Source organism: Lytechinus pictus, chromosome 10 (genome assembly GCF_037042905.1).
Source record: "Lytechinus pictus isolate F3 Inbred chromosome 10, Lp3.0, whole genome shotgun sequence".
NCBI classification, from domain to species: Eukaryota; Metazoa; Echinodermata; class Echinoidea; order Temnopleuroida; family Toxopneustidae; genus Lytechinus; species Lytechinus pictus.
Window position 1 is genome coordinate 22,671,485 of NC_087254.1, and position 10,952 is coordinate 22,682,436.

The 10,952-nt window shown below is 36.9% G+C and overlaps 1 protein-coding gene across 2 annotated transcripts; it reads right to left on the reverse strand.

The window, feature by feature from the left end:
• Positions 1 to 242: 242 nt before the first annotated feature.
• LOC135155676 (uncharacterized) lies at positions 243 to 9,540 on the reverse strand. Of its 2 annotated transcripts, XR_010294860.1 has the most exons (6): positions 9,423 to 9,540; positions 6,359 to 6,552; positions 5,225 to 5,600; positions 4,455 to 4,577; positions 1,984 to 3,648; positions 243 to 1,743 (listed from the first exon to the last, which is right to left on the reverse strand). XR_010294860.1 is itself a non-coding variant. In XM_064105576.1 (5 exons), the coding sequence occupies exons 2-5, from the start codon at positions 6,465 to 6,467 to the stop codon at positions 3,339 to 3,341; spliced, it is 918 nt and encodes a 305-aa protein (XP_063961646.1). In that variant the 5' UTR covers positions 6,468 to 6,552; positions 9,423 to 9,540; the 3' UTR covers positions 243 to 3,338. The 2 variants fall into 2 exon arrangements, 1 of the variants encoding a protein (XP_063961646.1); XM_064105576.1 differs by having other exon boundaries at positions 243 to 3,648.
• Between the last annotated feature and the right edge of the window lie 1,412 nt (positions 9,541 to 10,952).

A 10,952-nucleotide genomic window follows, 5' to 3' on the forward strand; every position in this document is an offset into this window, starting at 1 on the left:
GTTTTCCCATGAAACTTGCGGCATCACAGGTCGCCATCAAAGGTTACAATACACCTGTGTATCCTTTTGTACTTCTTTAGAAATTGGAAGCTACAATAATCACTTTGCATTCCGTTTTCACTCCATACTTTTTACCTCCATGATATGATACAGTTCTTTACAATTACAGCAAACATGCCAAGCCGATAGCTCCCTTACTCTGGCAAAACACGGCAACAAAAAGTATCAGGTAGACAACTAAGTTCTAGTTTAGACTCTTTAATAATATATTTCCACTAATGTGCTCCAATTGAATTAATATGTACATCGTTTTACATCATACCACTGTCGATACTATGACTGAAGTAAATATTAACAACATTTTGTGTTTCAGCTGTAATGATACAAATTGGGTCCTTATATCATTATCATAGTTCGTCAGTGTCGCGAGACTTCCCTTAGTACTGAAGGTAGAAGGCGATAATTAGTTGCACGTCATTTTACCATTAAAGGGATGCTCCGGGCTGAATATTCTTAATCCCCATAAATAGAGTAAAATTCACAGAGCACAATGATGAAAATAATTTTTTATCAAAATTGGATAACAAATAACGAAGTTAATGAAATTTAAAGATTTGCATTATTCCGGGGAAACCGTTCGAGGCATGTCTTCGTGAATATTCATAAGGTGGACTGATGATGTCATATCCCTACTTGTTCTTTTGAATTGAAATTAGGTTTATTCCGGGGTTTATTCAACATTTTTCGACCAAGAACTTAAACAATTGGATTGACAAGTGATTAAGTGCATTAGTTATTTCTTGCTGCAATTTATTTCATCATAATTGAGACACATCATTAACACATTTATGAAAAAATGAAACATTATGAATTCATGTAATAACATAAGTGGGGATGTGACATCATCAGTCATCCTAATGAATATTCATGAAGTCATGCCTAGAACTGTTTCACCAGAATAATGCAAATCTTTAAAATTCAATAACTTCGTTATTTTTTATCAAATTTTGATAAATTTTACAGAATTTTGCTCTGTGAATTTTACTCTATTTATTTAGATATAAATATCTTCAGCCCGGAGCACCTTTAACTTCAAAACAAAAGTAGGGTGTATTAGCTAGCAATGGCGACATAATCAACATATAAGAGGATGAATTATGCTACAGCATCTTAAACTTTATTTTGATGTAAAATATAATTCTCCAGTTCACATTAAGAGTATATTTTTATTCTAAGAGAAATAAAGAATATACTATAAATATATATGAAATACATAATGTTTGACAAATGATACATTTACCACATTGCCATAAACACAGTTTATTTTGGTGAAAGAAAAAAATATAACTTACTTTTTTTTCTTCAAATGTGTTGCTGTTTCAAAGCTTTCCCTTTAGTAATAAATTTACGCATGACTTTACGAACTTAACTATGAAGAGCTAAATGGGATGCATATGAAGCCTTTCCTCGTTTTAAACCTTGAAATCTCATACAATTTTTTTTTGCAAAAAACATCTTTCGAATAAAAAAAGAGTATTGTTGTTTATCTCAACGTACATAAATATCAATTATTTTGGGCTTGTCATATTCAAGTTGCTGTAGCGTCGGACGTAACGTTTTAGAATTATTGAAACACCCAAGGTTTATTAGAAAACGACCCTGGATTATATACTCAGCCTAAGTTTTGAGCGCTCAGTGAATTGGAGGTAATCAATCTGCCAAGCACCATATACACTGCAAAAACTCCGGTGTTGATTTAACACCAGCCTGGAATCTATATATGTCCACACCAGAGAAGTGTTAACACCAGTTTGGTTTTGGTCTAACACCAGATAGGTGTTTATACAACACCAATTAGTTTTAAAACAGCATCGATTTGATTCCAAACTGATGTTGTTTCAATACTTCTCTGGTGTGGACATATATAGATTCCGGTCTGGTGTTAAATCAACACCGGAGTTTTTGCAGTGTATCCATGAAAACAACTACGACATAAAAGGCTGTTATAAATATACCCTGCTAAGCAGATATCGAAAGTGAAAGTAAAAATATAAATCAATGAATTTCTTAAATCTATATCGCATGAGACTATAGAAATATCCGCATATAGCCCTACTATATTATACAGCTTCCACCTACGGAAGTCCAGAAAACATTTATGTTTGACACTTATAACACATATAACATGGTGAAAATGAAATTCAAGCACTTTTTAACTGAAATAATTCAGCAAGACAGTGTTCATCATGCATATACTACACACTTTGCTAAGCTCATTCTTTCATTTTATACAACATGATAATATTTCCAAAGTGCTATTCAAAATTAAAGGACAATAAAACTCAAACTGCTTCTTTGCTTATCAACATCAATTTAGTGAGAGCTTTACAATAAAAGAAAATAATTGATAAAATTGTACATGCAAGTATTTGAAATCACAAAATCTCTACATGCATGGAGATATTGAAAATTGGCAATGTCCACATTATGCTAATGACATGCCGATATATACATTATGATAGATGTATGTACATTACAATGCAATGGTAGAATGTGAAAAAAACGCCAGTGCACTGAATTCGCAATATACGCATGTATGTTGCCAATTTTCGTTTCTAGTATTCGGTCTTTAAATCTTCATCGCACCATATTTATTATCTGGCCATTCTAGTCAACTATCACTATATACCATTGGACTCCAACTGCTTAAGAAAAAAGGTAAATATGTTGGGTTTATTATTCTTTAACAATTATACTTTGCATTAACACTATAGTATAGGGTAAACAAAATATTTAGCAAAATCTTTCCATATGTTTTGGTACGAAAACTTTACCACACAGTACTGTTTTATTTTCAGCTAATTGAAATGAAAAAATATGTCTTTGATTCTTAAAACCAAGGTGTAAAAGAGTGTAACTCTTGTCACTATTACTACCAAACTAGATCGGGTTATTTCGGTAGATCATACAGCGGTTATGAGCCATATTGGGTCTAATGTGTACGTACAAAAAATGTAATACATGTAGAACCGCTTGCCCGGGCGTCACGAATTTGGTCTCAACAGATGCATGGCTGAAATTTGAAAGAAAGCAAAAACGAAACGTCGCAGTGATATTTTTTTGCGATTTCAGGAAAACCATTTCACTTTCCAATAACTGTTATTTTAGTGAAGAGTCAACTTTCCAGGGGATGGCCAAAAGGTGAAGGGGGACGTATGTTTATGCTAATGAGTTGTTCAAATTTGTGATTGTAGACCTTTTCTTTGGCCTTCTTAATGAAATAGCCTTAAGGTGACAGGAGAGGGAGGGGTGGGGGTACATATACCAACCTATCATTCTTAAACAAGTTGTTTAAACTTGATTGGAGAACTATTTTCTGCTTCCTCAGGGACTGGTCGGAAGATGGAAAGCAGTGTCTTGGTCACAAAGAAGACACAGCTAATTCCCAGGAGTATGGCACCGACGATGAACTGTGGAGAGTCTGTTTCATCGGCATTGTCGACCAGGAGCGCAGAGAGTGCCCAGATAAAGACGGGGTATATCATGAAGACAGGACGAGTGTATGGGTACAGGATGGATACATCCAAGGCAAAGAAGACAATCAGCTCAGCCGACAAGATACCCAAACAGATGTACACAACAGTGTCACTGGAAGTACAAAAGAACAATTGTATTGTATATATGGGAGAACTCGCCCAGATGGATAAATGGCAATAATAGTCATTCATATAGCGCTGGCTATCTAGGAATAATCTATTCCAAGACACACTTTCATTACCCCTGTTTCAGCTCAAGCCACTTTTAGCGCCAAGTGCATTCAAAGTAAATCCTGCTGGATACCAAAATCTGGGGTCCGTTTTTTAAAACTTGTTATGAAAACAAATTTGCAATAACAGTTAAAAGCTACTGAAATCATTTAATTTGATTGGCTGATGGTAAGCTTGTTAAATAACAAGTCTGTATAAAATGGGACCAAGGTTTAAGTCCCGTACAATGTGGATGAATCTCTTGATCAAGAAAAGTAACGTCATGACTTGGATTGGACCCCGCAACACTTTTTTAAGGCACAATAAAAACTAAAATGTTCATATTGAGGTTGTGATAGAATCTATAGACAAAATCAGATTAATTCTCATGCAGATCGGTAACTTTTGAACTTCAACAAAATACAAACTCATGAACTTAAACAAAATATAAACTCATATTCATTTCATGTAAATGAAATTTGTTATGAAATATGCAGCATTGAAATGAAAACACACCGGTGTTGCTAATTGGAAGTATGTCAGATAAATGAGCAAACAAATTCTAAAACAATACTGCCATTGAAAATAACATTTCTGCTGTATTACGACATTCATCTTGATTGCATAAAGAAAAAAAAAATCTTAATAGTACCCAATTAATGAGTTTAACCTCTTCATGTCTATAGTGATAATAGTTTTGGAGCTCACCTGGGAAGTCCTCCAGCGTAGAGAAGACAGACTGAGAGACCTACTTGAGAAGCAATTGTAACCCAGGCAGTATAGATGGCCACTCCGTTACCAACAAGTACTCTAGAGGCCCATAGGTCAAACCTGATCAACAAAAGAGAATTGACATTGTTTCATTGGGGAAAATCTAATTGGATTTATTTCATTGCAGAACAGTACTTGGTAAGTATTTGTAGATCCACTCAAAACTAGGAAAGAAGGACATTTCATGAAAGAAAATCGGCTGAAATTTTATTGCCAATCAGTACTCAACTGTCCAATAGGTAAAACCTACATCAAAATAGCAAAACAAAATATATTTCACAAGACAAGAATACTGAGATCTGTAGCCTGTACTTAGCAAGTCAGCTGCCCCATAAAGTCTAGCCTGAAAAGCATAAAGAGAAAAAGATATCATGACATTGACTCTAGTAAGAAGATTGTGTACCCATATGATTAAACTGTATGTGCCAACTCTCATTCGTATATGATTCATTTTTGGCCTCAAGAAGTACCAGTGGTCATCAAAACCAAAGTTACAATGTAACCCACCACGAAATACCACTCCAGTATGCATCCTTAATTTATTACAAATAAAGTATGATCCAATATAATCAGCTCCAACATAAATTAATCCATTGTATACTAAATCCTTTTTGGTATACTCTCATTTGTCGATTCAGCCACCAGCTGAATACATGTGATTAATAAAATCAGAGAGATTGAATGTTCAGTCTTGCAAGCATGGTTACCTTGATACTTGAAGAAATTCTTGCAAGAAGTTGTAGGTCCTAGTCAGGATGATCATCAAGGCCACATAGAGAGGAAGAGCATTTGCCACCAGAACGATAGCGGACACAGTCAACAGCTCTCGATCCCATACAAACAACCACACGACACTGGTAGCGTTACCAAGAAATACAGAGAGGAGAAACGGCAAGGAGATCACAGGAGGGTTCAAGTAAACTGGTCCAAGGATGTTGGTCCGGAAGATGGTTGAGATGATGTAGAGAATCAATGCAGCACTCCACAGGTAGATGAGACTCCAGATACTGAAAGCATAACCGGCAGGGGTGATGGGGCTGGGATATTTCTTGGAGAGGTCTCCAACAGTCGAGTTGAACCAGCCTGGAAATAACGATGGTGATAATAATAATGATAATATTAATATTCCATTGTTAAATAACATTCAAAACATTAGAACAACCTGAGACTCAGGCTGACAGCTTTAAATCATTACACTGGTCCCCGGAGTTTGGCTTGCCACCAAACAAGATATGTACTTCCTCCACTCCCTGGTAAGCAACCAAGATGGAATTTTATCCAGGTCACATGATCCTTGCTTACCCGCATCCGCATACAATGTATGCTCTTGGTACTCTCCCTGGGGAGTTTTAAGATTGGGATAATATCATTATTTTGAATGAATTAGATCTAGGTACTTTATTTCAGAGATATTCAGCAAATCAGCAGTATTGATATAAAAGCCCGAACATGTTCGCACTTCTGAGGAATTTAGCCTCATTCTGGCTCCTTTCCAAACCAAAGTTGAGGAAAGAGGCAAGCGTGCCCCAACCACGTACACCTTGCTTCCTTCAAGATCTGAACTTTGTTCGAGGAAAATTAGCGTACAGACTTTCAGATGCTAAAGGAGTTATGACAGTTGAGTGTCACTGCATGAAACCAAAAGATGAATTCCTCTGTACTGTGCAAACGACCAATGATGTTTTACTTCTCGGTGGGATATGTTTGGTAATTGAATGAGAGAGAGAGAGAGAGAGAGAGATGGGGGCAGAAAGAGGAAGACAGGTACAGAGTAAGAGAGACCGACAAAGAAACATACTTGCCGCTCCAATGAGCTAACACTACATAAAATATTCACTCACCCAATGAATATTCAGAGTCTGGTCCAATAGCAGCCTGGAAGTTACAGAAGAGTGTGAACGCAAATCCGAATGCTAATAGAGCCGTACCCAGTATGACTGACACATCCATTGCTGATTCGTGTGTGTGAGGGTGTGCGGGTGTGTGTGTGTGTGTATTTAGTTGTGTTTAGATGTAATTAAATTCTTGAATAGCACTGCAAAGAGAAGATGATAATATAATAGTCACTGATTCAGTTTGACTCATATATAGTCTATATACATTCACGCTGATTTCTTACCTGCCACCACTACTACCACCAGTCCACCATCACCACCACCACCACCACCACTACTACTACTACTACTACTACTACTACTACTACTACTACTACTACTACTACCACTACTACCACTTCTACCACCACTACTACTACTACTTCTACTACTACAACTACTACTACTACTACTACTTCCACTACTTCCACTACTACCACTACTACCACTACTACTACCACTACTACCGCTACTACCACTATTACTACTACTACTACTACTACTACTACTACTACTACTACTACTACTACTACTACTACTACTACACTACTACGACTGCTACTACTACTACTACTACTACTACTATTACTACTACTACCACAACTACTACTACGACTACGATTCTACTACCAGGTGCGTATCCAGCATCAGATCCTACAAACATTTCATGGGCCCAATTGTTTGGGGACAATAGTGACTCTATTATGCTTGTGCATTTGCAATACATTTCTTTGTCATAGTCGATGCTGGATACGCTAGTGACTGCGAGGGGAAGGTGGGGCATAACGGACCCTAGGGGCAGGCAAAATGGAATTATGAAATTTGCATAAGTTCATAAAGTAGGCCTACGCCTTCTTTACAAATTCTTTGAAGCACACATTTCGGCATAACATCAACATGAACTTTCATCCAGCAACATCTGAGCACATCCGAGTAATGTCTCTTCCAAAAAATTGCACCCCATGATCTAAGATAAGGGGATGATTATAGAGCTGTAAATTTGAAGTGGCTGCATCAACTTTGATAAAATATTCGTATACATTAATCATAAAGATATCAACATGAGACATACGTTTGTGCATGCCTTCATTGCTGCAGGGATTTTTGCATGTAAACCTTTTATAAGAAAATACACAAATGGGACACAATGGACTATAAACATAAGGGGAAAATGGAACAATTTTGCTCCAAGTATGTTCCATTTTGCCCCAGTTGAAAATTATATTTTTTTATCACGCGCTTTAGGATCAGTTGCATTGTTTGTGGTAGCTGGATAACCTCAATAATAGCGTTCATGCTTGTGTATTGTTTGCAGGTCGTCATTAAAGGAGAATGAAACTCTTGGAGCAAGTTAGCTTTTGTGAAAGCAGAAAAATCAAAGAATAAGATCAACAAAAGTTTGAGTAAAATAGGACTAGCAATAGTTATGAGCATTTGAATGTCGAGATCACTAATGCTATGGAGATCCTCCCAATGGCAATGCGACCAAGATCTATGATGTCACAGATGAAAATATACCCCAAAACACATCTTTTTGCTCATTCTAATCATAATTACGACAAACGATTCATCAATGATATAATGTTGTGAAACCTCTGTACTTGTCCTCTCATAAAGAGAACACCTCACCCTGTGATAGACTCTATAAAAGTGAGAATATAAGTGAAATAAGTACTAAAGTAATGAGGGAGTTGTACCTGTGTGACATCACAGATCTTGGTCGCATTGCCAATGGGAGGATCTACATGGCATTAGTGATCTCAATATTCAAATGCTCATAACTTTCTTATTATTCATTCAATCTTCCTCAAACTTTCAACAATATGTTTCTTTGATTTTTCTCTTTGATATGGATTCAGCTGGTTTCAAGGGTTTCATTCTCCTTTAAGATGGTCAGGAACTACAAGCGGAAAACAACATGACAGACATGGAATGAAGAGGCAATGAAGAGTGCCACAAAAAAGGGGGGGGGGGGATTTTGCACCCGGAAATTCCTGAATTGTCGTTGATATAAAAAAGTACAAAAAACATTTATCTGAAATTGTCAGTGTCATTGTCTTTGTGCCGGTGATGACGTCTTAATGTAAGTATGAAATTAAGTATTCCATTATGCTCCACCTTCCCCAACTACTACTACTACCACTACTACTACTACTAGTACTACTACTACTACTACTGCTGCGCTGCTGCTGCTGCTACTACCACTACTTTTACTACTACTACTACTACTACTACTACTACTACTACTACTACTACTACAGAGTACTACTACTACTACTACTACTACTACTACTACTACTAGTACTACTTCTACTACTTCGACTACTACTACTACTACTACGACGACTACTACTACTACTACTACTGCTGCTGCTACTACTACTTCTACTAGTACTACTACTACTACTATGTATGTACTTCTTCTTCTTCTACTACTACTACTACTACTACAGCTACTACTACTACTATACTACTACTACTACTACTACTACTATACTACTACTACTACTACTACTACTACTACTACTACTACTACTACAATACTACTACTACTACTACTACTACTACTACTACTACTACTATTACTACTACTATTACTATAACCGTACTAACTATACAAACATTACTGTAAGCTAAACATTCACAACTAAACTCTAACTGGGCTAAATTGCAATGGACTTCTCTACCGTATAGTATCATGAATATATTAGTTAGAATCTTGAATGATAGCGAGTGTGTTTAAATAGCTCATCTTGTTGGACATACGATACTGAACTTACGTCTGGCAATTCGCAAAATTGTACACATAGCCAAAAGATCGTGCTAGTATACTGTATTGTACACTCTTCCCAGCATTGAGCATGTTCAGTTAAATATAAATACACTACGACAATCAGTATTGCATTTTCGATATAAAGCACCATCCATGATCCATGAAATTAATGAGAAAATTAGAAATATTGGAAGAGATTAGTAACATGTAAAATATCATCTGAATGGGCTTTAAAATGAGAATGACTTCAGCACTTACCATTAAATTTCCAAATTACACAGCTCAGACAGTGATGGTGCATGCAGAGAACAATACGTATATCATGTATATCACATTATCTCAGTTCAATCAGTCTGTGCATGGCGGTGAAATGATTGAAGCGTGAAGATCGGATCGGGTCACATGTGAGCCAAAGGCATATCAGGGGATTGGGGGTGCATTTTCTCCCTTTCTCTCGTATTGTCTGAAGATATATGTGAGAGTGTGTGTATATTCGTCTCATTTTTTCAGTGCTAACTTTTGAAATCAGTACAACTTACCAGTTCTGATCCAGAAAATACAGGAAAAGGGAGAATACGAATATGAACAATCACCGATTTTTTAAATGTATATTTTTTTAACCTTCACAAGAAATGTTAAAGGAAAAAAAAAGGTCCCTACGGACCGTGAATTGAATTTTGCTATTCTGCAGTTTATTGCTACATATATTTATTTATTTATTTATATAGTTATTTATTTAACATATAGTTATTTATAATATACTTATTTTTCTTATATATTTTCCTTTATGTTAATGTTTATTATGCAATATAACTTATATCATTCATTGGCATATTAAGGGTTCACATGCCGACGGGCAATAGGGGGAATAGGGGGGGGGGGAGACTTCTGCAAACACATATATGCCACCTACGCCACTCTGTCCGTCCTCTTCATTCCACAAGTATATTCATATTTTTAAGATCAAAATAATAATAGCTTTAATGAGATATGCGTTATGTGTCAAGTTTGCCGGCAGCATTAATTAGCGGTGATTCGTGAGATTTTTGCCCGGGATCTTTCAAGGGGGCAGACGACCCTCTCCCATACACTGCTGTACAAAATTTGCAAATCGAGAGGGACACGTACGCACCGGCACCCCTCCCCCGCCAATTGTCGGCAGGGATGATTTAAAAAAAATATTATTCATGCCGGTGGGGTATAATCTTAATTGTGCTTTATACTCTACAACTAGAATATATCTTTCCCTCTCTCTCTTTTCTACCCACCTCAGTTTTCCCTTTATAGTTACATTTTGACCGTTCTATATAGATATGAAATTTTCTTTTCATACATATAACCAGATCCAGTTTGTGCCTTTAAATTCAACTTACATCACACATGAAAATTTCATAATTATCATACAATAAATGTATCCTGATGTAACTTTATAACTAGGCCAGGTACGAGGTCACGCAAACATTAGTCTTAGCCACGGGCCCCTGCTGTTTGCATTGAATCTACTAAACCTCTACTGCCTGTATGCAGTGTGTGTCTACACGTACACGGAAGTAATGGCATTGTCAATGAAATTAATGAAATGTGTATTTGAAAAGAGAGAGGGTGTGAAAGAGAGAGAGAAAGAGGGGGAGAGAGGGGGAGGAGAGGGGGTAAATGGGAGAGGAGAGGGGAGGAGAGAGTCCGCAGAGCCCGAGTGAGGGTGGCGGCCGAGCCGATTGAGAGGTAAATCACTCAAGGTGCACGATTTGGTGTGTCGCGTAGCGCGGGCCGGCGGGGGGGGGGGGGGGG